At 57.3% G+C, this 25,564-nt stretch overlaps 1 protein-coding gene and 2 non-coding genes across 11 annotated transcripts in view; 2 read left to right on the top strand and 1 right to left on the bottom strand.

The window, feature by feature from the left end:
* Positions 1-3,659: 3,659 nt before the first annotated feature.
* TRNAV-CAC lies at positions 3,660-3,732 on the top strand. Its single transcript has one exon. It is a non-coding gene; the product is annotated as a tRNA-Val (tRNA).
* Positions 3,733-3,932: 200 nt separating this feature from the next.
* TRNAG-UCC lies at positions 3,933-4,004 on the bottom strand. The gene has a single exon. It is a non-coding gene; the product is annotated as a tRNA-Gly (tRNA).
* A 263-nt stretch (positions 4,005-4,267) lies between these two features.
* Positions 4,268-25,564, top strand: part of DPP9 (dipeptidyl peptidase 9) — a 39,463-nt gene continuing 18,166 nt past the window's right edge. For 4 of the 9 annotated variants that reach the window (XM_027586233.2, XM_027586239.2, XM_027586238.2 and 1 more), the window contains exons 1-11: positions 4,268-4,425; positions 5,390-5,445; positions 7,560-7,650; positions 11,513-11,766; positions 16,757-16,869; positions 18,050-18,223; positions 18,306-18,474; positions 19,177-19,290; positions 21,978-22,106; positions 23,223-23,284; positions 24,783-24,883. In XM_027586233.2, the coding sequence (XP_027442034.2) occupies positions 7,595-7,650; positions 11,513-11,766; positions 16,757-16,869; positions 18,050-18,223; positions 18,306-18,474; positions 19,177-19,290; positions 21,978-22,106; positions 23,223-23,284; positions 24,783-24,883 (1,172 nt within the window). In that variant the 5' untranslated portion in view covers positions 4,268-4,425; positions 5,390-5,445; positions 7,560-7,594. Of the gene's footprint in view, positions 4,426-4,514; positions 4,535-5,389; positions 5,446-6,365; positions 6,517-7,559; positions 7,651-11,512; positions 11,767-16,756; positions 16,870-18,049; positions 18,224-18,305; positions 18,475-19,176; positions 19,291-21,977; positions 22,107-23,222; positions 23,285-24,782; positions 24,884-25,564 lie in introns of those variants that run through there. The other 5 variants (XM_027586234.2, XM_035722430.1, XM_027586235.2 and 2 more) reach the window with 5 other exon arrangements.

Raw genomic sequence — 25,564 nt, 5'->3', positions numbered from 1 at the left:
GAGGCAGCCAGCCTTTGCAACAGACATTTCCCAGACTGGAAATACTGAATCCCTCTCTGCTTCCCTTCTTTCTTTTCTCTTTCCACTCCCACCCTCCAACTCCTGGAATGGGTAGACGTCTGGCAGGACAGGCCAGCAATCCCGCCTGCCGTGGTGGTCGGCTTGGGGACAGGGACACTCCTGCAAATGCTGGGGTGTGTGTTGGGGGAGTGGAGCATCTGACTTTGAGATGTTGAGGTCTGGGGCTCAGAATGGGGCTGGAAGGGAGGGTGATTAGGGCAGCCAGAGGGGCAGTGTTGGGAGGCCTGGGACACTGCATGACGCCTGGCGGTCATGTTCCTGCTGACACCTGGTGGAAAAAAGGAAGTGTCGTCCTTTTCAGCCAGGGCACCTCTCTGAGATGGTCAGCTCCCCCAGATCACCAGCAGGACCTCGCTGGCAAACCAAGGCTGAGAGGGGGAGCAACGGGATGTCACCCAGGACACTGGCTGCCCCATGTGGGCTTGAATGACCCAAGAAATCATTTTAAAGGAGTTTTTGTTTGTGTTTTGATTGTTTTGGCAGATGAATGAGCTCTCGGGCCTTGATGGGGTTCACAGGGGAGATGACATATTTCCTGAGCTACTTCCCCTCCACCAGGAAGCCCACCTGTATTACTCCATTCCCACTCCCGGGCCTTTTCTACTCTGGCCAACTCTCATTTGTTCATAATTTCAAGAAATGTTTACTGACCCCATAGTGACACATAGGTAACAAAACAGATTCAAACAAGCAAGCAAACCCTGCACTGGTGGAGTCCTTACTCCAGTGGAGGAGACAGAAGAGGGACAAGCAAACAAATCTACAAATGGGATTGTTTCAGAGACTAATAAGCCACTGAAAGAACATGGTGAAGTGATAGACACTGAATTTGTGGATGCCAAGGTGGGGGAAACTCAGGGAAGTTTCCTCTGGGAAGGTAACATTGAAATCAAGAGTTGGAGGAGGACAGGTAATGAGCCCTGAAAATGCCTGTGCCAGAGGGCACAGCCCGTGCAAAGGTCCTGGGGCAGGGCTCTGCCTGGCAGTTGGAGAACAGTGAGGAGGCCTGTGTGGCTGGAGCAGGCTGGGTGAAGGGGAGAGAAGTGAGGGCAGCGAGGGACCAGCGGAGGTCCTCGTGCAGGGTTGTATGGGCCTCGGGGATGACTTCGCCTTTTACCCCAGGAAGGTGGGAGCCCTTGAGGGCTGTGGGCAGAGGAGGACAGGACCTGACTCGGGTGCTCACAGGCGCCCTCTGGTGGAGGTTGGACTCTGAGGGCGAGGGCATGAGCCAGGGCTGGGGGCAGAGGGGACAGGCACCGGATGGTGGTGGTGATGGGGTGGACCAGGGAGATGGCCATCCAGTGGGGAAGAAGTGATCAGATTTTGGGTGTGTTTTGAAAGCAGAGCTAATTGGACTTGTTGAGTGATTGGATGTGGGTAGGGGAGCAAGGAGCCCAGGGCAGCTCCCCGATTCTGCGGAGCATCTGGAAGGAAGGAGCCATCCTCAGCTCAGTCAGGGGGGATGGAGGAAGGAGCAATGTCTTAGTCTGGCTAGGTTCCTACTACAAACTGCCACAGACTGTTTTTTATAAACAGCAAACATTTATTTCTCACAGTTCTGGAGGCTGGGAGTCCAAGGTGCTGGCAGGTTCCGTGTCTGGCGAGGGCCTCTTCCTGGGTCACTGACCACTGTCCTCTCCCCACGTGCTCACAGAGCAGAAGGGGCAGGGAGCCCTCTGGGGCCTCTCTCATTAGGGCACTCATCCCATTCATGGGGACTCTACCCTCATGACCTAAGCCCTTCCCCAAGACCCCACCTCCCCATATCATCACCTTGGGGGTTAGGTTTCAACATATGGATTTGGGGGGCACACAAATGCTCAGTCCATAGCAAGCAGGTTCTGGAAAGGTAGGGAGCTCAGTTTGGACCATGATAAGTTTGGGATGCCCGTGACACCATCCACACCCTGCGTGGAGACACTGAGGGTCAGCTGGACCCCCAGTCTAGAGCTCAGGGGAGGCCTGGGTGGAGTCAGGACTGTGGGTGTCCACCAGGCGTAGATGGGGTTTGAACTCAGAAAGAGGAGGAGGCCGCCTGGGAGGGGTGCAGGTGTGGAGGAAAGAGGGCCAGGGGCCCAGCCTGGGCCACGAGGGAGGGAAGGGGTGGCAGAGGAGGTGTATGGAGAGGTGAGTTGGAAGCTGTGGCCAGAGCAGCATGAGGAGGTTCTAAGTTTCCCTCAAATTAGTCCACTCATCACCACCCCCAGGACAGCTGGGACTGCTGCCCTGCCCCCTTCGAATAGTAGGTGGTCAGTAAATCATTGTTCAATGAATGAATGAATGAATGAATGAATGAATGAAATACTAGGCTGCTGTCAAAAAAGGATGTTAAGGAATGATGTCCAATAAGGAGAGAGGAATACTGCCCTCCTCCAAAGTCCACATCCTAACCCCCAGAACCTGTGAATATGCTCCCCCACACGGCAAAAGAGACCTTGCAAACACAATACGGATCTCAATATGCGGAGCTTATTTTGCATATCTGGGTGGGCTTCATGTAGTCACATACAAGAGAGAGGCAAGAATGTCCACATCAAAGAAGGAGAGGCACCAACAGAACCAGAGGCTGGGAAAGGCAGTCTAAGTGATTCTCTCTGGAGCTTCCCGCAGCCAGCCCTGCCCACACCTGGGTTTTAGCCACTCCAGATCCATGTTTAGACTCCTGTCTCCAGAACTGTGTATAGTAGTAAGCTTGTGGTTTCTTACAGCCACTATCTGTGGTCCTCTGTCAGAGGGGCAGTAGGAAACGAATACAGAAGGGTCTTCATGCTTTGTGGCCGTGACAGTGCTGGGCTGAGCCCTATTGGGCTCTGAGGCATGAGGAAAAATGTGTGTCTTCTCAACAGGGGTTCTACGCAATGTCCAATGGTTAATTTTTCCCCAGAAGTAAATGTTGAAAATGTGACTGATGGTGTTTGTTTCCAGTAAACGCAGAAAAATGACATTATGATAAGTTCTTAAGGTTTTGAATCATAACACGCCTATTTTTAAGTTTCAGTATTTTCTAGAAGATGCTCTGGGGGGCAATCGCCTTTCGAAAATACACTAAAACAGGCATAGAGGGGCACACGTTCTTGCTCTTGCCTCGGACCCCACTACGACTTGGCGAGGCACTGCCAAAACCCGTCTCGATTTGTAGTTTTGATATATTGTTCATTATGGAGTTATTTTGCCACTAATAGGGTCTCTTGGTATAGTGCCTCAAAATATCATTTACCTTGATTATTGCGGTTTTTTGCCCACCCCCTTAATGTCTGAAGCTGAGGCCACTGCCTCGCTCCCCTCACTCTAATCCTGGTTGTGGGGTGGAGGGGAGGGGGCAGATTTTACAGCAATGTGACCCTAAATTCTTGCCATTACCCTCCTGTCCTCCTAGGTCTTAAAAAAAAAAAAGTTGATCTAAAATGCTGACAACCTAGCTCTGCGTTGACGGTTGGGTAATAAGGACGTGTGTGTGCCCCGCTTCTAGGAGATCCCCAGCACGCACCGCCCCCAGAGGAGGGCCGCAGGCTCCGGAAGGGCAAGAAGCCCCGAAATCGCGCGCTCTATAGCGGCCCCCGGAGCCGCGCCCTCTACCGGTTTCCGTAGTGTAGCGGTTATCACGTTCGCCTCACACGCGAAAGGTCCCCGGTTCGATCCCGGGCGGAAACACGCTTGCGTTTTTCCCTCGCCATAGCATTGTAAAGCTTACTCCAGAGTAAATGCGATATTGATTCCTGTGTTTTGGCTTTTAGATTTCGCCTGTCGTTTTTAAAAGTTATTTCAAGGTAATAACAAATTCCAGTTGGGCGATCTTAGTAGGAAAATTTAAATAGGCTCTGGTAAGAAAGTACAAAAAGAGTACTTTTGCTTGCGTTGGCCGGGAATCGAACCCGGGTCAACTGCTTGGAAGGCAGCTATGCTAACCACTATACCACCAACGCTCCGCTGACAGCGGCTTTTTCTAGACACTATTAGTAGAAGTAGAGTGAGTCCGGTTGGGTGATACCAAATTGTTTAGGGGTGTCTCTCTCCCGCGTTCTTCCCTGCACCGGAAGATGCCGCCCCAGGGAAATTCCAAGCCTCTGGCTGCCAGAGCCGAACCGGCGGCTTTCCCCCCAAGCGCCGCGGGCCCCTTGGTACCGCCCGGGCGGTGGCCAATCGTAGGCCGCTACCTGGGCCGCTCAACTTCCGGGTCAAAGGGGACGGAGCCGCCGGCTCTCCCGTGTCCGCCGCCGCTGCTGTCCCCCGCGCCCGCCACTTCCGGGGCCGCAGTCCCGGGCAGGGAGCCTCTAGTGTGAGGCCCCTCCGGCCCCGGGACGCCTTGCCCAGCCCGGCCGCCACTCCGCGCCGGCCCCGAGCCCGGTGAGCAGCGCCCGCGCGCCCCGTCCCGCCTCGGCCGCGACCCTGAACCCGCCATTGACCGGCCCCACCTCAGCCCTGACCCTGGACCCGCCATTGACCGGCCTCTCAGGTGCCCTCCGCCCCACCCTCTCCGCACCCCGGCCCTGCCGCGGACCGGACTCCCGGTTCCAACAGCCCCTGGCTCGGTTTCCCCTCAGCCCCGGGCCCTCGTCAGCCCTTCCTTCTCTCCCGCCTCCTGCGGTGGCGGGCCACCTCCCGTCTCCCCGGCCCAGCCTCCCCGCTCGTCCCGTCGCTGCCCACGCCACCTGGCTGTGGTCCCTTCCGGGAGTGGCCGCACCCACGGCGCTCCCCTTCGCCGCAGGCTCTGGAGGTCCCCTCCCATGCAAACACATGCTCCCTGTATGAGAGCGGAGGCCACCTCCTGGATCTGCTTCCTGCCCCTACCTCCAAACCCCGCCCCAGCGCTTGACCTCTCCTAGCCCTCACCCCCACAGGGACCAGCCCTTTCTCTCAGCCTCCCTCCCCGCCGGGTCCAGCCGCCCACCTCCTTCCCACGCAGCTTTAGGCCAGCCTTGACACTTCCCCATCCATGCTGCAGCTGAGCCATCAGAAGTGCCCCGTTCCCTTTCCCTACACCAACCACGGCCGTTCTCCCGCCCCCCACCGCGAGGAAGTCACTTGTCTCAGTGGCAAGAACCAACGTGCTTTCCAGGAGCTGGGACCGAAGCCCTGGAGGTGTGCACTGTGGTGTAGTCCCTGGCTGGTTCCTGAGAGAATTGGGCCACATGGGAGGTCTTTTCTCCCGGCTGCAGCTCGGGGCATGCAGACAGCCCTGGAGGGCTGTGAGGTATCTCTAGAACCTGAATCAGGCTGGACAGTCAGGACTCCCGCGTGGAAGGAGAGCGAGTTGTTAGCCAGTCTCTCCATTAACCTGCTGCATTAATGACATGTTTGTTTTGTCCAGGTCTGTGTCCTACGCCGCCTGCAGCTGGAATGGAGGCTTTCTGGACCCTCTAGAAGGTCAGTTGTGCCAGGGTGGGGTGACCCTGATGGCTGGTGTGTGGGCTGGTGGGATTCATTTGCATGCTCCAGGATTCAGAAGTCTGCAGGAAGTGGTTTTCTACAACCCTGAGGTCATTGCCCTCCCTGGGCGGTTGGCTGGGACCCAGGCCAGTGGCTGTGGCTTTGTGTGCCCTAGCTGGAGACTTTTATTTCCATCCAGCATTGCCCTCCAGCAGCCCCAGTAAGAACCCCCTGGAAGATTGTGGAGGGGAACGCTGACTGTAGCCGGATCTGGCAGAGGTGTGGCTGCATCCCCCCTTCAACCTAACACAGTGCCTGGCGCTCAGTCAGCATTTGGTGGGGATCCTGGCTCTAAAAGGAGCTTTGGTCTAATTCTCCCTGTGGCGGGATTTTCAATGACTTGTTTAGTTGACAGTATTAGCTGTCATGTAGGTTCTGCCACATGCAGGATTTTACTTGAGCACTTAATTCTGACAGCAGCCCTTGATATAGGTACTGTCTTAAGTAGCTGGGGAAACTAAGGCACAATTTAACCGAGAGGTTAAACTTAACCTAATTTAACTTAACTGAGAGGTTAAGTGTTTCTCAAGGTCACAGAGACCGGAAGTTGTAGAGCTGGGCTTTGAACCCATATCTCTCTGACAACGGCGACCCCTCTTTTCACCACAGGACTGAGAGTGAGACCAGTGCTGCTTATGGTGACATTTGGCTTCATCTCTCTCCTACAATCTCAGTCCTAGGGCCACGCGCTGCTTTCTTCTTCTTGAAACACCTGGGCACCTGCCCACCAGGGGCCTGGTTCCTCCTCAAGAAGGGGTTTGGTTGCTGACCAAACCAGGGCTCCCTTTGACTTTAGACAGCACTCACGGGAGGATTGGGACTCGTTAATTTGACCAAAAATGCTTCATGTGTGGCAGGCATGTCTCTGGGCTCTGGAAGTACAGAAGGAACAGAACAGATGTAGGCCTGCCCCCCTGGAGCTGACATCCCAGTGAAGAGTGCTCGCTCACCTGGAGCTGGGGTGCTCAGCCTCAGCTCCCAGATCATTCTTTGCGGTGGGGAGTGGAGGTGAGCATCCTGTGCACTGTGGGATGCTTAGCAGCTCCCTCCCTGGTCTGCAAGCCAGTACCGTACCTCTCAGTCGTGACAGCCAGAAATGGCTCCTGGGAGCAGAATTGACCCTCGTTGAGACCCACTGGTTTAGGGGAATCAGTTGACCCCCAATAGACTCTGTATTCCATAATCATTTGACCTACTGAGGTCCTAGGATGTTGCACCATTTAAATATGTGACCTAAGTGGGAGAGAGAGAGGAGGTGACTCACAGATGCTGGGGTTATACCATCTGACCCATCAGAGATTTATTCTAGTGCCTAGTGACGGCCTAAGGATCTTCCTCAGTTTTTCCCCCAAATAAAGAATGCAGAGTTTCTCCTCCTCGGCACCCTCAAGGCCAGGAGCACCTGCAGTTGAGACAACCACAGATGTCCCCAGACATTGCCGGGGTGGGAGGGCAGAGTCATCCCCCTTGAGAACCACTATCCCAGACTCAGTGCTTTACAGAAGGACCAGGTGTTGTGTGGGGGTGACAGAGCGGTGACTTTGGATTGGGTGCCAGGAAAGCCCTCTGAAGAGGTGAGACTAGGGTGGAGTAGGAGAGGGGGCGGGTCACACGGAAAGCAGGGGAGGGCGTCCTAGGCAGCAGCACTGGCGAGAGCAAAGGCTCTGAGGTGAGAAAGAGTCAGTGTCTGCAGGGGAGAGTAAGGCCAGCGTGGCTGGAGATCATGGTCAAGGGCAAGGGGAGAAGGTGAGGTCAGGAAGGCCATCAGAGAGTGGCCATAGCGGGGAACTAGGGATTATTCTGTTTCTGGTGAGCACCAAGGATGGCGTCCTTGGCATCATTTGAAACTGTTCTCTTCTCGGGGACTTCTCGCCTTGGGAGGACTGCACCTCAAAAAAGATGCTGGTTTCTGGCAAATGCCAGGCACCCTCTCAAATTTCTGGGCAGGGCCTCATCGGAACGCCGTTGGCATTGGGTGTCCCTGGAGGACGGCTGAGCGCGGGCGCCCCCAGACTGCTGGGAGGTGCAGCCTGGGTCCTCTCTGCTCACAGGCCCCCCCACCCTCCTGAGGTCAGCCGAGTGGTTAATGCGGAAGGTTAAGAAGCTCCGCCTGGACCACGAGAACACAGAAGGCTGGAGAAGGTAAGGGGTGTGGCCTCGGGAGCCCTGATCTGTGGGGACGGGGCAGAGGTTCCCCAATTGCTGATGATGTCATAGGTCTGGGAAGATACCTGCCACCACCTGCCACCCACTACCTTTCTGCGCTTCCCCAAGACTCTGGCTATTTTGTATGACGGGGCTGTGTGGGCTAGTGCAGGCTTTCTCAGCCTGGTCGCTACTGACATGGGGCCAAGTCATTCTCTGTGGGGGCCCTCCTGGGCTCTGTAGGGGGTTGAGTGGCACCCCGGCCCCCAACCCCTCAATGTTAGCAGCACCCCAGACATTGCCCGGTGCCCCCTCGGGCAGGATGAACCCCAGCTGAGAACCACTGGCCTGGTGGTGAGGATGTGGGTTTTGGGTCCAACAGACGTGGGCTCCCCTGTGCTTCCTTGTGGGGGTGGTGTTGGGTAGGTCATTTGACCTGAGCCTACTTTCCAGCCTTCCAGATGCGGCTGACCCCTGAGTCCAGCGGTTAAGGTTGCAGTGAAACGTAATCATAATTATACACATGAGGCCTGGGCACTCAGTGAATCCCATGTCTGGGGCCTTGCATGAGATGAAGACCATAGCAAGTCCTCCGCTGAGCAGACCTGCCTCACTGTCAGTTTCTACCCCTCCTGGGTTCATTTGCTTTTAGCAAGTATAAGCCATCAGGCAGGAAGGGAATTCAGGAGGTTCTGGAAGACAGGTGTGATGCTGAGCACAGTGAATCATTGCCCAGACTCAGGCTCCATTTTCGGTGGGTAGACATGTTAGGAGGTCAGTGATGGAGACCCGAGTCCCCCTTCTCAAGTGCATCGGGTCCCTGGTGGGCACAGGCTGGGCTGCATGCTGAGTCTGTGTAAGGCTGGTTGTGACTGCGGAAGGCCGACGTGGTGCCAGGGGCAGCCCTTGTAGGGCGGAGGACGGCCTGCTGTTTCCGGGGAACCCCCACCTGTGGGGACTCAGCGTGTGTCCCCAGGGCTACTCACGCATTTCCTCCCTGGAGCTTGGTAGGCCCCCGCCCCTCACCTCCTTAGCGCCTGCCTTCCTTCCTGCCTCATCACTCTGCGGTTGGCCAAACACTCCGAGACGTGCAGCCAGCACTAAGAATCTGCAGTTCCTTCTTGCTTTCTGTCTGCTTTCCTCATCACAGGCCCTGCTTGGGTCTCTGGTGGATGGCCCGGCCGGGGCAGAGGGTTGGTGGGGGGGCTGCGTGGGCAGCGGTCCTGGCTCTTGGAGCACCGGCGTGCAGATCACAGAACTCGCCTGGGGCCTTGACCGTGACTGCACCGGAGCTCCTGAGCTGTGTGCTGGTGGCCTCATGGTCTGCGAGGTGTCCTGCTGACTGGCAGAAGGAAACTGGAGGTGGACCTGGCCTACGTGGCTTGGAATCCACTTTCATTTCCCCAGCTGTGTAAACTGTTGAGTGGAGAGGCCCAGCACAGCTGGCAGAGGATGGGAAGGGCGGCATTTACGTAACCTCTTTCTCATCCCCCACCTCCTCTGAGGTCTCTCTCCGCTTCTGGGGAGGAGAGAGGTGAGTGGAGGACCAGGGCGTAGCACCAAGCCTTGGCCTGCCCGGGAGCTCAGGCCACCTGGCCTCATCTAGAAGATTCCTAGAAGTTTTTCCCGATGTTTCATTTCATTTCTCATCTCCTGGACCATATTTTTGCTCCTTGGGCTCTCTGCAGGGATCGGAGGCAAGATCTTTTTTATTGTTCTTTGCTTTGGAAATTAACCACGTGATTTTGTGAGTGCTTCTGCCAGGCTCTTAGCTTATGGGGTCCCCTTTGGGACCCCTGGAGGTCGTGATCTGTTTTTCTGCTGTGAGCAAGGCTTGAATTGTGGCAGCAGTTTCGGGGGGTGGGGGGGGGGGTCTGGGCCTGTTAGAGGAGTCCCCTGGCCTGGTTTTCTGGGCTTGTTGCCAGTAGTGCTCGGGACCATGTGGGTTCTGGAGCACTCAGCGCGTCCTGGCCACGGCCCCGGCCCCTGCCTAGCATTGCCTATTCCCTGCACCGCCCTGAGGTAAACCACAGCTCTGCCGCGGGCCAGGATGCACTGCGTGTGACCCTCGGGCTGTCTCCTGTCTTGTCTGGCTCGGCTTATTTGACCCTAGGGCCCTGAATGCTCTGTTGGCCTGTGATCTGCCTCTTCAAAGCCACCGTAGGAAGTACTGGACTGAGTGTTCTTTTTGTGGCTGGGGGGCAAGAAGCCCTGGCTTGCTGTGCTCCCCCCACCTCCCCCCCCAGCCCTGGCTGGGTCACGTAGGACTGAGCAAGGGAGGCATTTCTGCCTCTCGTCTGATCCAGGGTCGTGTTGGAAAGGGGACTCTGAAAATCGGCCCACAGAGGCCGTGCTCAGAAGTGTTTCTCTCCCGTTGCCTCTCAAAGCAGCCTGCAGGTGTCTTTCTCCTGTGATGGAGACTCTGGGCCGGTGGGGGGGGGGGGCGGGGGGCAGACTCTCTTACTGGCAGGGGGCAAGGCCTTCTGGGAATTGGAGGGCACCTGTGTGAAGGGCAGGCACAGCTCTGCCTGCTGCTTCTCTAAAGCCCTTGGCCTGTGCTGTTCCCCCTGGGTCTAGCAGTAGCAACTCCCACTTCCAACCAGTGAACCCCAAACTCCTCCTGCAAAGCAAAGCTGCTAATCCCGGAGCAAAGCCGCTAATCCCGGAGCACGAGGAGTCCCAGCATCCAGCAAGGCCTTAGTCCATTCGATGCCCACGGAGGAAAGGGAGGCTGCCCTGCTCACTTTGGCTGGCCTCACTAGAGACCCCAGCTCTTCCAGAACCAGGTCACTGTGGCTGTGTTTAGATTTCCCTAAGACAAATATTTGCCTGGCCAGTCCAGTCCGGTCAAGAAATGTGCTCAACAGCAAGGGTGGGAGAAGGGAGGGTGCCTTGGCCACAGCTGCTCGGGGAAGTAGAGGAGAGAGGAGAGGGGCTGTCTTGAGGGGCATCCATCCCCTCATCTGGGGTTCTCACATTGCCTGCACATAGCTGCCTGTTTCTCTGAGCCCCTCTGATGAGGCACGAGAGTTTGCCATGCCAGACCCTCAGCTAGCTGGATGGCACGGGTGACGGGCTTTACCGGTTCTTTATGCTCAGTTCTTTGCACGTGAGTGAGTGTCTCCCAGCGGGCTTAATGCAAGATAATCATTCCACGGCCCTCTGTGGAATGCCTGCTGGGAGCCAGGGACCTCATGAGGTTTTGGAGACACTGCTGTGAAGGGGATAGGAGATCAACAACCAACCATTGTGACAAATGCTGTGAGGGCAGGGGCAAGGGCGGGGGCGTGTAGAAGACTATTGGAGAGACGGGCTTTGGTATAGATGGTCATCGAAGGTTTCTGAGGACCCGACAGATACTTACACTGAGATCTGATATGAAGTTAGCCAAGCAAAGAGAGGGGAAAAGTTTCAGGCAGAAGAAGCACATGCAAAGGCCCTGGGGTAGAAAGGAGTCTGGCCTGTTTGGGGAGTGGAGAGAAGGCCATTTTGGCTGGAGGACTGATAAAGTGGGGTTGAGGTTCGAGAGGCTGGCAGGGGTCAGAGGACAGAGAGCCTTGAAGGCTGTGACAAGGACTGGTTTTTACCCCAGGGGCTGTGGGAAACCAAGAAAGAGCTTTAAGCAATGGGAACAGATTTGCAATGGATGGGTCTGTTGCGATCAGAGGTGGCAGCGGCTTGGATCCAGAACTGTTTGTGGTTGTTGGAAAGAGAATAATTTGGGACATATTTAGGGGGACTGGGAAGATGGCACGGGGTTGGGGCTTGTCAGGGGGGTCGGGAGTGTCTGACAAGGGGGCAACTTGTAAGTGGACCTTGGGTATCATCGTCTTCCCACCGTGTCCCCTCCTGCTCATAGCTTCTCGCTGAATTCTGAGGGGACAGAGAGGATGGCCACCGGGGCACCGGTGTCTGACCGGGGTGACGCGGTCGAGATGGAGGACCCGGCATCCCGCTTCCAGGTGCAGAAGCACTCGTGGGACGGGCTCCGGAACATCATCCACGGCAGCCGCAAGAACTCGGGCCTGATTGTCAACAAGGCTCCACACGACTTCCAGTTCGTGCAGAAGACGGACGAGTCGAGCCCCCACTCCCACCGCCTCTACTACCTAGGTAAGCCCTCCAGCTGCCCTCAGACCCCACAGACCCCCTTGACCGTGGCAGGGTTTCTGGTACACTGTTACTAAGTTCTCTTGTCTCCAAAGGCCAGCTGGTCCTATTAGAAGGTCCAAAAAGATGGGCCCGGCCCTGGGCAAAATGTCCCACGAGGCCACGCCACCCACGGTGACATCTGTTTAGGGCTGGCACAAGGTGCCCACGGGGTCAGGTGTGCAGGTGAGCGGGACAGAGGGTGGTCCACTGCTGCAGCAGTGCTGTGGTTGGGCCTTGAATGTGGCTCTGAGCCCCTGAGGTTGTCTCCAGTCCCGGGTGGCTGGACCTGCCCCCCTGAGTCATTTCCCAGCCACCTGGGCCGTGCCAGTGAATGACTCCTAGCAGTGGGAGTCACCGGCAAACACGCAAGAAGGACCCCGAGGCTCAAAGGAAGGTGCCACGATTGCGTACCGTGTGTGCTGTGAGCTACAACAGAGGGTGGTTGGCCATGGGCTTGCCATCCCCGCCTTAAATACCCGGATAAGCACGTGAATTGCTAGTGACTTCCTTCTTGGGCATGTGCCCTGTCAGCAGCACTTTGTATACCACCTGCAATCGTTGGCAGGTGTATGTTCCCCACTGGCCAGGTGAGAGCTTCATGGCACCGGTGAGGCCTCATGCAGGCCTTGCTCCCAGTAGGTGGACAGCGAATATCTATGGAGCAAGTGAACGTTGCCTTGCTTCGCCTGAAGGTCTGCCAGGGCCCGCAGGAACCGTGCTGAGCACGTTCCTTTGGAAGCAGCACGACACACGACTGGTGACCAGGGGCAGGTTTGCAGCCTTGGCTCTCCACTTGACATCGAGGGCCCGACCGGCCTCTGTGGACCCACAGCTCCGGGGACAATGCCAGCACCGGCCGGGCCCTCTGTCAGGGTTGGGGTGAGGGGTGGTGACGGGTGGTAACACCCGTGAATGCGGGTTGTCCTCTGCACAGGGCTGACCCCAGCCGAGGGTGCCGGCAGTGACTGCCGTGGGTGCCGCATGGCTCTCCCCTTCCCGGAGTTGACACAGCCTGTCTTCGTAGAGAGGCACGTGGAGGCCACAAGGTGGTCTGGTGGGCACGGAGTTAGAAGAGGAGGGGTCTACATCAGGGCTCAGTGAGCGGTGGCCGTCTCCTTTGTACATGCAGTTTCACTGGCGCCCAGCCACTCCCGTTCATTTCCTCACCATCGTACCATCTAGGGCTGCTTCCGGGCGCCGTGGCACCAGAGGCCATATGGCCCCCAAAGCCAAAAATATGCACGTTCTGGGAGAGGGTTTGCTGACTCTGGCCGGGGGGGGGGGGGTGCTTCACGTGTCATTCACCTGAGGGGGCATGGCTCCCGGGGTCACACGCGGCCGGGACTCGTGGGCTGTGGTGGCTGCTGCTTCTGTCTTCCCCACGATCCTGGGACCCCCCCCCCAGCACAGTTTTCCACCCCTCACCAACTCAAGCTCAGGCTGGCGTCCCGGGCAGGGTACTTGGAAGAGTTTCCTGGGGCTCCTGCTGTCACAAATCATCACCGACTTCGGTGGCTTAAAACAACAGAAATGTAGCCTCTCACAGTTCTGGAGACCTGGAGTCCAAAATCCATGTCTCTGGGCCAAAGTCAAGGTGTCAGCAAGGCCACACCGTGCTCCCTGCAGAGGCTCTAGGGGAGAATTGGTTCCTTGCCTCTTCTGAGTTCCGGAGGCTCCCAGTGCTCCTTGGCTTGTGGCTTATTGCTGCCGTCTTGGCCGCCGGGTGTCTGAAAACTCTCCCACCTCCCTTAGAGGGACACGTGATTCCATTAGGCCCACCTGGGTAATCCAGGCTACTCTCCCCAGCTCCGGATCCTGAACTTCATCCCATCTGCAAAGTCCCTCTTGCTGCAGAAGGTATCGTAGTCACAAGCTCTGAGATTAGGACCTGAGCATTTGGGGGCCGTTGTTTAGCCAACCACAGAGCTGCTGAAAGGGACAGAAACCCTCTGAGCTAGTTCGAGCCACCAGGGGCACCTTACAGGAAGGACACAGAGTTGTGTCAGGGAGTCCCCCGAGCCCGGGCCTCACGTCATGGCCCTGAGAACCAGGAGCTGCGTGAGGCCCGGGTGTCTGCTCGGCACGTGCTCCTCTCCGTACATTCCCCCCTCACTGCCCCCCTGCCTCCCGCTGCCACACTCCCAGGGTTGCCCATCTCGGGTTCTGGCCACCAGCAGAAATGGATGAGCTATCTCCAAACTTCTGGGAGAGGGAACCAGACAGGTTCAGTGTAGATCAGATGTCTGTCTGCAGCCTGTGCACGTGTCTGGGGTTGGGGTGAGTGGGTCCCTGCGGGCTGCAGGACTCCTACCACAGTGGGTAGGGGGCAGCTCTAGACAAGGGCTGTGGACTTGGCAGAGACCCCAGAACCTTCCTAGGACATCTCAGAGCCATCCTGCCTCTTTTGGGGTGACATTGCTCACGCTTGAGCTGATCCTTCCGTGTCCCTCAGTACCTTCAGGGTACCCTTGGCCTCCACCTCACGTCTGAGTTCTTGGGGCCAGCCTCCCTGAAGCCCCCGTGTATCTACGGTGGTCGTTACGCTGGCACAGCCCCCAGGGGAATGCTAGCAGCCAGCAGGTGTTTATGGTTGGAACAGGAAGGGCCTCCACGGGCCAGGCCCAGCATGCAGCCTGCCCCCTCTGCTTCCGCTGGGAGCCCCTGCCTTCTCGGTGCGCACCAGGCTTGCCACTTTGTGCATGTGGAGCCAATCACCCCAGGCTCAGGGAAGGCTCTTTCAGATGTGCGTGATGAAGTCCAGTGCAAAGGGCAGGTGAACAGCGAAGGACTTCCGTTGCCAGGAAGATGGGATGGTGGCAGCTCCCCTGCTCCACGGGGTCAGCTGGTCCCCCTGCAAATGGGTGTCTCGTGTAGGACAGAAGACTGTGGGACAACTCGGGGAGTCCCTGAGAAGGAAGAGAGACCTCTTGTGTCCTTGTTACCTAGAGGAGAGCCTGGGCCCAGCGGGAGTCATGTGTCCATCAGGCTGGCTGCCGAGGCCACAGTGCGCGGTGACGGAAATGGTGCTTGTGCAGACCTGGGCCACCTGCCACCCTGGTGGATGTTGGGGGCTGGGGTGGAGCTAGGCAGGGAAGGCAACAGAAGTCAGACCCTAGGCCTGGACACCCAGTGTCACCGTGACAACACAGGGAATGTGCTGGCTTGTGCCATTTGGTGGCATCGCTTATTAAGCCGCTGGGCAGAGGAGGTGGCTCCAATGTCCTTGGCAAGGCCGCACTGTTGACTTCCTGTTTGGAAAGCTCTGGCTCTCCCCAAGAGCCCCAAGGACAGGGGCCGTCCAGAGCTCCAGCTGCTGGGTTTCAGGCTGCCGGCTGCTGCCTCCCAGCCCTGCACGCTGCTCCATGACCATTCTCTTTCACGAGGTCTAATTCCCAGCGCCTGAAGCTCGCTACTCAGTGGCTTCTCGTACCATCACCACTATCTAATTCCAGAACATTCCATCAGCCCCGAAAGAAACTCGAGGCCCATTAGGCATTGCTCCCCTCCCCGCGCCCCCAGCTCCTGGCAATCATGAGTCCACATCCTGTCTCCCTGGAGTTGCCTGTTCTGGACAGTGCACGCAGATGGGATCATGCACCGCATGATTCTTGTCCCCAGTAGTCATGTGACCTCAAGAAGGAAGGATGCCCCGTGGGCGGGCTGCGCGGGTAGCATCACGCGCCTGTGCCTCTAGCTGGGGATGAGGGAGTGAGACTGCACAGCATCCAGGGTCCCTCGATGTGGGATCGTGAGCGTTGCCCACCCGCACATCTATGTGACCTCTGCGTTTTCCCTAAATCAGTTTCCAAAGGAAATCTTATTGACCTCATGTTTTCCCTCAAATACATTCTTTTACTAATTATACTTCACATGCCAGTTGTATCATAAGTGGAAACACCATGTGAGTTGCCTTGTGGAGAAGCTGCCTGTCGAGCTAACTGTAAAGGGAGCAGACATTAGCTGTCAGGCTCTAGCCCTGGAGGTGCCAAGCTTGGGGCCTCCCCATATCCCCCTCGTAAGCGCGAGAGCGTGGGGGAGGCGTGCCTGAAGAGAGGCCGGCATCACATGGAGTCTTCCTCCTGGAGAAACTCAGGACTGAGGGGGCTTGGGCTTCCTGCAGTCCGTTGTTCGCCCGTGAACCACAGCCCTGCCGTCATCTGTCGAGTCAAAGATACTACCAGTGGGGAAATAGACGTCTTTTTATTTGCCACTAAGAATATGATAGCACCTTTGACAATAAGACACACCTGAGAGAGGGAAGAACGTGAGACACGGTGACTTACTGCCAAAATAGGCCCACATCTCTCCGAGTGACACATCCCAGGCACCGTGTGACGGGCATTCTGTTTCCGGCTGCTGCATTCACACAGAATCCTCGCTAGGCCGCTCTTGTCCTCCTATACGAGGTTAGGTTAGGTCAGTTGGTGATGTCTGGGGACATTTGTGTTTGTCACCACTGGGGTGACATCGAGTGCAAGGGGGCTGGAGGGGCCAATTAACCTCCCCCCCAGAGAGCGCCCCAGCCCCACGTCCGTAGTGCCGAGGGGAGAGTGCTGATCAGATGCATGTTTCCCAGCTCCCTCACGTACGTTTGCTCTTACTCTAACCCTGTGTTAGTTCTTGGCCCCAGCAAAAGCCTCTAACAGACCAGAGCCTATAGCCTGTTGAGGGACAGGTTTCCCTGGCCCCCCTTTGGTGCTCTTGCGTGCTACTCCTTCAGTAACTTTGGACAAGGTACTCGTGCAGACGTCTCAGAGGTGGAAGACCCCATTACTGTTGCTAACGTACTTGCACCCAGGGTCGGAGCGTCTGTGGGGAGGGGTGTGCCGCCAGAACACACTGGGAGGAGGAGGTTGAAGGAGAACCAGCTGGGGCCCCAGGGTCCTGGTCCAAGACCCTCTCCCTATCCTGAGCAAGGCCCCCATTCTGGTTTTTCTCTCTTGTCCCCAAGGGATGCCCTATGGCAGCCGCGAGAACTCCCTCCTCTACTCGGAGATTCCCAGGAAGGTCCGGAAGGAGGCCCTGCTGCTCCTGTCCTGGAAGCAGATGCTGGATCACTTCCAGGTGAGCCGCACGGTGCAGGGCTCCGGCAGGAGCCGCCGTGGGCCTCACCCATGGGCAAGGGAGGCCCCACGCATTTCCGTAGGCCCTCAGCCCCCAAGCAGCCCCAGCCTGGCAGCTCGTGCAGAGCCTGTGGAGAGGCGTGTGGGCCTCCCTCCCCTCCTCCCCACTCTCCTCAAGCCCCAGAGTGTGCGCTCTGATAAGAACTCTTATCAGAAGCATCTCTTTCTTTTCCTTGCCTCACCGAAGACTTGGAACCAATCCCGCTGAGGCCCTTTGATGGGGACTGGGCTAATAATTAACATCATCCACAGTCAGCTCCCCTCCCCTCTGGAGAAGAGGGCTGGGGAGGGGCGAGGCTGCCCTGGCGTCCACTGAGGTTGACTTCTTTCTGGTTGTAAAAGCAGTGTGACAGCACGGGGTGGGGGCGCATTCTGGATTTCTCTGCGCTGATAGGACAGCTCTCACTTCTGCCGTCCCCGGTACGCCCCAGGCCGACCAAGCATGGGGTTCGTTGTGCTTCGGGTTCTGCTTTTCAAAAATGCGTTTCTGGCTGTTAACATTCCTTGCATCTCCACATCTTATTCAGAATTCTCCTTAGGGATGCTGTGTGGTGTCCACGGTAGTCTACCTGCTTAGACCCCCCCAGGGTTAGGTGTGTGGGTGGTCAGGTGGTCCTGAATTTGCCCCGTTAACCCTATGCAGAGAGCGGGAATGGGTGCCGGTGGGTGGTTTCACCGAAAGTTCTGGCTGGACGGGATGGTGATCCAGGCAGGAGGGATTGGCGCTGGGGACCAGGAGACAGCACCCCTTGGGTGGCCCTCCATGCCGGTGGGTAGGGGAGAGCTCTGTCTGTCTTGAAGAGGCTCTGTGGACAAACGTGGGTCGAGAAAGCCCAGAGATGGGCCAGGAGAGGAGAAAGTCTCCATTGAGCCCAGAACCGGTCAGCCTGCCCCGTTACCCCAAGCCTGCTGAGGACCATCGCAGCCTCCAGGCTCGGGCCCGCTCTGGCCCCCTGGGAGCTGCCCTGAACAGCTCCGCTTGGCAGAGAGTTCTCTCTGGCCTGGACCGCGGGCAGATCGGCAGATGCCTCTCAGGAATGCTCAGACCAGAGGATCCACGGCCACGGTGCTGGGGTCCCTGGATGCACTGCTGACATGGCACCGTCCCTATGTGTCCTCAGGCCACTCCCCACCATGGCGTCTACTCTCGGGAGGAGGAGCTCCTTCGGGAGCGGAAGCGCTTGGGGGTCTTCGGCATCACCTCCTACGACTTCCACAGTGAGAGCGGCCTCTTCCTCTTCCAGGCCAGCAATAGCCTTTTCCACTGTCGGGACGGGGGCAAGAATGGCTTCATGGTGAGCCCTGGTCACTGGCCGCGGGTGGGGTCGGGGGCTGGGCAGCCTCCTGTCCCCCTGAGCCAGGCCTCTGTGTCTCCAGGTGTCTCCCATGAAGCCCCTGGAAATCAAGACCCAGTGCACCGGGCCCCGGATGGACCCCAAGATCTGCCCTGCCGACCCCGCCTTCTTCTCCTTCATCAACAGCAATGACCTGTGGGTGGCCAACATCGAGACAGGCGAGGAGCGGCGGCTGACCTTCTGCCACAGAGGTGAGGCCGGTGGGAGGGGGGCGCGCTTCTGACCCCGGGGGGATGGGGACCTGCAGCACTCGTGTGGATGGTTATCGTGGCCACCGGCACCACTCCTGGAGAGGCCCCCGTTCCCGCTCCATTACTCCCAGGCCCCAAGCAGCTTCCTGGACCCTCCCATGTGGTCCTACCATGGCCCAGCTGCCTGGCTTTTGGCCTCCTCTACAGGAGTCGGCCACGGTGGCCTGTCTCCCCTACCAGACGCTTGTTCTGCCTCTCTGCTCTCGCGGGCCCTCCACCTCTGCCCTCCTGTTTGACTCCGCCCGGTCAGGCTCAGACCTCACGTGCTCCCTGGGTTTTCCCTCACCCCCTGCTCCTCAGAAGTGACTTCATTCTCTGGCATATGTGTGTGGAGCTCTGCACTGGCCATGGTCTCCAGTCACCTGGCCATACCACCCCACAGCCCCAGCACCCTCTCTAAACTGAAGCTGCTCAGCCCAGGCAGCTTGGACGCTGGCCGTGTCCAGAGACATTGTTGGCTGTCATGCTGGTTGAGGACGCTTCTGGCATCAAGTGGGCGGGGGGGTGTGTGGTGGCAGGTGCGGGGGTGCACCTGACGCCCTCACCCGTAGGATGCTCCGGCCTCGAATGTCTGCAGTGCTTGGGGGCAAAGGCCTGTTCTGCACTGTGTTCCTCACCCCATCTGTCTCCCTTCCCATCCAGGTTCACCCAGTGTCCTCGATGACCCCAGGTCTGCAGGCGTGGCCACCTTCGTCATCCAGGAAGAGTTCGACCGCTTCACTGGCTACTGGTGGTGCCCCGCGGCCTCCTGGGAGGGTAGGCACCTTTGCATTTGTAAAAGCGCTTCCCCAAGTGTCCCTTTTATTACCAGAGCCACAGTCTGCTTGCTTTTCTGCTCTTTACTCTTTTCACCTAAAACAAACCTCAGCCACCTTTTTATCAGTGTTAGTGTCCCAAGCCATTCAGGCTTCTGTGACAGGGCCCCACAGCCCCGAGTGGCTGATCACCTTGGGCTAGGATTTGACATTTTGAATTTGGGGGGCAGGAAACTTCAGTGCATTGCAGTCCACACACAGGGAACTTGGATGAGAGTAACTGTCCCTGGGGACCACAGTTGGTTTAAATTAGTTCTTGGTTGTTTCCAGATTTTGGTTTTGTTTTTGCTTTGTGTCGTAAACAATGCCACAACGAACATCTTTGTATATATATCCTGACTTTCTGGGAGGTTCTCAGTGGTTCTTAACCAGGGACAGTTCTGTCCCCAGGAGACGCTGGGTGACATCTGGGGACATTTGTCATTGTCACGACTGGGGGCTACATGTATCGAGTGGAGAGGAGCCGGGGCTGCTGCTCAGCATCCTGGAGTGGCCAGGTTGGTCCTGCCCACAGGGAATGGTCTAGCCCCAAACAGTCCCCAGTGCCAAGGATCACAAATCCTGCCATTGAGAAAGTTCTAGTGTAAGAGAGTAGAGCCGAAGCTGCATACAGCTTCAGTCTCCATGGGTTTTGCCAGCAGCTTATGGAGGAAGCCAGATCGCAGGTCCTTTTGTATCTCTTTCTCTGCCCACATACTGTGGGGCTGCTATTCAGTCAAGCCAGATCTGTCTTCTAAGGGTGGAGGACCTGTTTCTGGCCTATGTGCTGCTCATTGATTTCTTCATGGCCTTGGAGCCTCGGGGAGCTTCAGTGGGGCATACGGCTGTGTCAGAGCCCTGTCTGCTGCGCACTGCTGCCTTGAGTTTGGCTCACCTCGTTCTTAACTTGACTGAAAGGGAAGACTTTACGGTCCTAACCATCAGTAGAAGCGAGACAGTAAATCCGGTGCTGGAACGCAGCCAGCGCCACACAAACTGAAGTCGGTTCCCACGAGAAGGAGGGGTCGCTAGCATCAGAGCAGCCCCTGAGGCGTGCGGATGCTGCTGGGAGCCGGGCGGGCTTGCCGCTAATGGTGCTGGGCGCTGTGCCCTGTCCTTCTGCCTGGCTCCGGAGGCTTCAGTGTGCTGCCTGCGCCCCTGTGGCCCATGCCTCTGGAAAGAGGGCCCTGGGTCAGGTCATTCAGCCCGTGGCTCCCTGCGGGCCTGAAGCGTGGGACCACTTTATCCTGGTCAATAGAACGAGGTCATTGGCCAAGAGCAGGATGTCTCTCCCTCGGCGCTCTGGGCATCAGGGTCTGATCCTTCTCTGCTGGGGGCCATCCAGGGCACTGTGGGCTGGTGAGCAGCGTCCCTGACCTCTACTTGAGGTGTTACTCAAGTTCTGACAACCACACGGGATGGCCCCTGGTTGAGCTCCACTGGCCTAGATGGTCTCACAGGTCCTTTCTCTGCTATGCTGGTGTGGTTCAGAAAGCCCTTTGAGGAAGCCCCCCGAATGCTAACAGCCATCAGGCCCGCAGTGTGGCCCTCTCCCAGACCCCACAGCCACGTTTGCCTCCTGTGCTGTCTTACGTGGAAGAACAGCGCTTTTCTTAGACCGCGGCAGCCCAGGAGTGTCAGAGGTGGAGGCCCAGGAACCCTCCCTGTGGAGCGGACGAACACAGAAGTCCTAGGCACTGGTTTTGAGCAGCCAGTCCCGAACCGCGGGGCCTCAGGCCAGCCCCTTAGGCCCTCCAGTGCTCTGCTGGGTGGGGCCGGGCCGCTGGTTCTGCAGGCATCCCTGGTCCATCCGTGGGGCGTCATAGGTGAGGGTACAGGAAACTGCAGAGACAGGGATTCTTTTCAGCAGCCTTGGAAGGAATGGCCATGGGCTCCCTCCCCATGATGTCAGCCCCGCCAGCCCCGCATTCCAGTCTAAAGTGTCACCACCCGGTGATTCATGCACTTTTCATAATGGTTTTTATCCTCAGCCTTCTTGAGCCATGTCCCAAGTCTTCCTGTGTGTGGGCCGCCAGAACAAAGCCCCACAGATGGGGTGACTCAACAGCAGGCATTTTCTGTCCCCGTTCTGGAGGCAGGGAGTCTGAGGTCGGTGTCCGCAGGGCCGGTTCCTCCCAAGGCCGCTCTCCTTGGCGGGCACACGGCTGTCTTCTGCTCGCGTCCTCACGTGGTCGTCCCCCTGCGTATTTGTGTCTTCATCTCTTGTTATAAGGTCACCAGTCACATTGGATCAGGGCCACTCTAATGACCTCATCTTAACTTGGTTGTCTCTCTAAAGCCCTCTCCCCAACTCCAGCCCCATTCTGAGGTTCTGGGGGCTCCCAACGCAGGAATTCAGTGAGGATGTAGTTCAGCCCGTAACACCCTGTAGGGCCACCTCCCATGCCATTCTGTGCTGGGACCAGCTCAGTTCTCATTTCCATTGCCAGGGTAAGGAAACGGGCCCTAGGATGAGATGTGACAGGGTTATGGTCTAGTAAGCAGTGGAGCTGGGGTTCTAGCCCTAAGGCTCATGCTCTCGTCTGGGCCATGTCGTGGTAGAGCTGAGTGCCCCAAGTGTGCAGGAGAAGGGTGGGGTGGCAGCAGGGATGCACAGCACCCCCAGCAGCTTCCCCTGCCCCTTCCCAGGTTCAGAAGGCTACAAGACACTACGGATCCTGTACGAGGAAGTTGATGAATCCGAGGTGGAAATCATCCATGTGCCCTCTCCCGCACTAGAAGAAAGGAAGACAGACTCCTATCGATACCCCAGGACAGGTAAGGGCACAGGGCAGCGGTCTGGGCCTCACAGAAGAGGCATGTCCCAACCAGGATTCCCCACAGGACCCAGAGAAGCAGGCTGGGCTCAAGAACAATAGCAAGACCGGGGCCACGATGGATGGTACCCACTCTCTGCCTTGGGGCACAGGAAATGGTGGGGGACGGGCAGGGGTGAGGGGGTGCAGGCCCTATCCAAGGGCATGTCAGACACTTGTCATGTTGTGAAAATACAGATTCAAGTTTGCCCCATTTCTCAAGAGGCCAGAAATCCAAATTTCTTCAGGAAACAGCCTACTTCTTAAACATTCTTTGAATTACTTAAAAATACTTAGTGATTTGCACACAGTACACATGCGGGTCACATTCAGCTTGTTTTTGACCTCCTTGGAAGCATGTGGTAAGCACCTATTATGTCTGCGCCTGATAGAGCTTTCCAGGGATGTCTCCAGCCCCTGGTGTAAGTGGGAAATGTCTGCTTTCCCCCCGCCCCTCTCCCCCCATGGGACCAGCGGGAGAGCTGACACTCAGATGCTACCCGCCCAGGTGCTAGAGCCATGCAGGCCAGAGTTGGGATTGGTCACAGAAATAGCTGGAGCCTTGACCCCAACCCACCTCTTGAAAGTGCCATTTGGTCATCCCAACCAATCAGCCACCTGCCTCCCGACAGCTCAGGACCAGGCTGAGTCATGTGGCCACCTTTCTGCGTCATTGATGGTTCTATTGTGGATGTGTCCCGTTTTTGCCACCAACTTGTTTCAAGCTCTCCGAGGCAAGGAGGCATGTTCCTTAATGTTTGTGTCCCTCCTCGACCCACCGTCCCCCCCCGGCACAGGGTCATGTTCTTAAATGGTAAAGAGGGTTGTCACAGCACTGCCGGGAACAAGGTCCAGGTCCAAAGTCAGAAAGGCCTGCCTGAGGGACTTTGTGCCTGGACCAGAGGGGTGACAGCGCACCCACGGAGAGACCTTTGGACATCCGGTCCCTTCCTCCCCCTCCCTCCCACACTGGCTTTGTCACCTTGCTGGGGCATTGCCCCATACCTCCATCCCAGACACCTGCTCTGATCCCTCGTGGGCGACGCCTGCTGGATTCACCTCCCTCTCATTTCTGCAGGCAGCAAGAATCCCAAGATCGCCTTGAAGCTGGCCGAGTTTCAGACTGATAGTCAGGGCAAGGTGAGAATGGCCAGGGTGCCCAGGAGAAGCTTCTGGATGGAGGAGAGGAGGGGTTGGGGGAGGTGCAGGAGACAGGTGGACAGTTGGGCAGCATCAGCAGGCCACTTGCCCCCTTTCCAAGGGCACGTGCTCTCCTTGGCCAACTGAACCCGAAAAGGCACTGTCATCCCTCAGCCTCCATCTCAAAACTGAGCGGTGAGCCCAGCCTCCCCTGCCTCCGCATGAGGAGGCGATGCTGGTGAGCACCTTTGAGCAGAAGGTCCCATAAGGGTTTCCAGAACAGAGAGCCCCATTGGGTAGTCGTCCAGGGGATTCGACCTCTGACCTGGCCATTCCCCCTCCCCAGCATTTGGGCAGATCCTCACATATAACTTCATTGGAATGGTCAGTGCTCCAGACACTTCTCTGTGTCACCTGGGGTCAGGACAAGTGTCCTCATCACTCAGGGAGCGCTTGCTCAGGACCCCACAGCCAGGAGGGCAAAAGAGGCTATGACCGAGAAAGGTGCTGGGCCTCAAGAAGGGAAACACCCACGCACCAGAGGTTAGAGCACTCAGAAAAGCTGAGGACGCTCTTGAACATTTCTGTCAGAATGACTTTTTGTGTGAGGTTTCAACAAAAAGCATTAGATATCCTTATTTTCAGGATTTGAGGGCTTAGGTCTTGGTGTTGGAATGATGAGGGCCTAACTAAACTCCTCCTCCACTCTTTACCCTAATGTTCTGGCAGATTGTACACACAGCTGACATGAGGTGGCTTTGCTGAGCCCCTCCCAGCTGTTTCAAGTGGTGCCTGGCCCGTCAGACAAGCAGGGTCCTGAGGTGGCCATGGGTGGCGCCAGCTGGGGACCAGGCAGCAGGGGAATGTGGGGGTGGGGGCCATGCTGAGGCCCTGCCTGCCTTTCTCCCGTCGGCCCTCTGGAGGCCATGCCACCCTGAGCCCCCCAGGAAGCTGCAGCGACCACAAGTCGTGTTGCCCAGGGCCACCCGGCTCTGCAGTGACAGTCCAGACCAGAGCCCTCGGGTTCCAGCCCACAAGCTGTCGTAACCAAGTACCACGTCCTGGGGGCTTAAACAACAGAAGTGTATCGTCTCCCAGCTCGGGAGGCTGGAAGCGTGATAGGAAGGTGTGGGCAGGGCTGGCTTCTTCCGAGGCCAATGAAGGAGAATCTGTTCCTGGCCCCTCTCCTTGCTTTGTAGATGGCTGCCTTCTCCCTGCACTTTGCCACAAGGCATCTCTGCCCCTGTGGCCCTGGAGTCCACGCTTCATAAGGCGACCACCCCTTTTTTTGGATTGGGACCACCCTATTCCAGTACCACCTTAACTGATGACACCGGCAACCACCCTGTTCCCAAATCCGGCCCCATTTGGAGGCACCAGGAGTCAGGACTCCGACATAGGGGTTCGGGGGACACTGTGTCCGCTGCAGAAGCGCCTGTCTCCTCCTGGGCAGCATGTGGTCAGGCCAGAGTGTGACCCGAGTCTGCTTTCCCTTTAGATCGTGGCGACACAAGAGAAGGAGCTGGTGCAGCCCTTCAGCGCGCTCTTCCCCAAGGTGGAGTACATCGCCAGGGCCGGGTGGACCCGGGACGGCAAGTAGTGAGTGTCAGCAGGACACGGAGGGCTCTCCTTGTCACTCCTTGTCACTCACGTGGTAACCCTCCTGCCACGGTGAGGACAAACCTCTCTAAACGGGGCCCCAGTCTGCTGCCCACAGCCAGATCTGGCCTGACGCCTGTTTTCTTTCAGCCCATGAGCCGAGAACAGCTTTCATGCTTCTGAATGATCAGGGGTAAAAAAAAAAAAAAAAAATTCTAAAGGGGGAGAGTATTTCATCACACGTGAAAGTGAGCTGAACGCCACGTTCCAGTGTCCATAAATCAGGTTTTATGGGCACATGGTAACACTCTTCGTGTATGGATCGTCTGTAGCGGCTTTCACGCTAGGTCGGCAGGGCCAGCGCAGAGAAACTGTGTGGCCCACAAAGCGGAGCTGTCTACCTGCTGGCTCTTGGCTACACAGAGTTTGCTCTTCCGGCTCCACACGCTCATCCCAGAACCTGGACGGAGGCACCGTGCCTTTGGTGGGTCACAGGCTCCGGCGGACGCGCACGTCCCTGTGGTGTCACTCCCTGGCTTGGTCTCCATGTGGACACCCGGTTTAACCACCTACAGTCCTAACAGGCCTCAAACACGTTGTCCGTTTACAGTTAGAAAAGCTACAGACAGTTTTTTTTCAGTTTTTAAAAGTTCTGTTTCAAAGCAGTTGTTTTGAGGACAG

This window comes from Zalophus californianus, chromosome 1 (genome assembly GCF_009762305.2).
Source record: "Zalophus californianus isolate mZalCal1 chromosome 1, mZalCal1.pri.v2, whole genome shotgun sequence".
Classification (NCBI taxonomy): Eukaryota; Metazoa; Chordata; class Mammalia; order Carnivora; family Otariidae; genus Zalophus; species Zalophus californianus.
The sequence above is the reverse complement of the archived record's forward strand: the minus strand, read 5'-3'. Positions and strand labels throughout refer to the sequence as shown.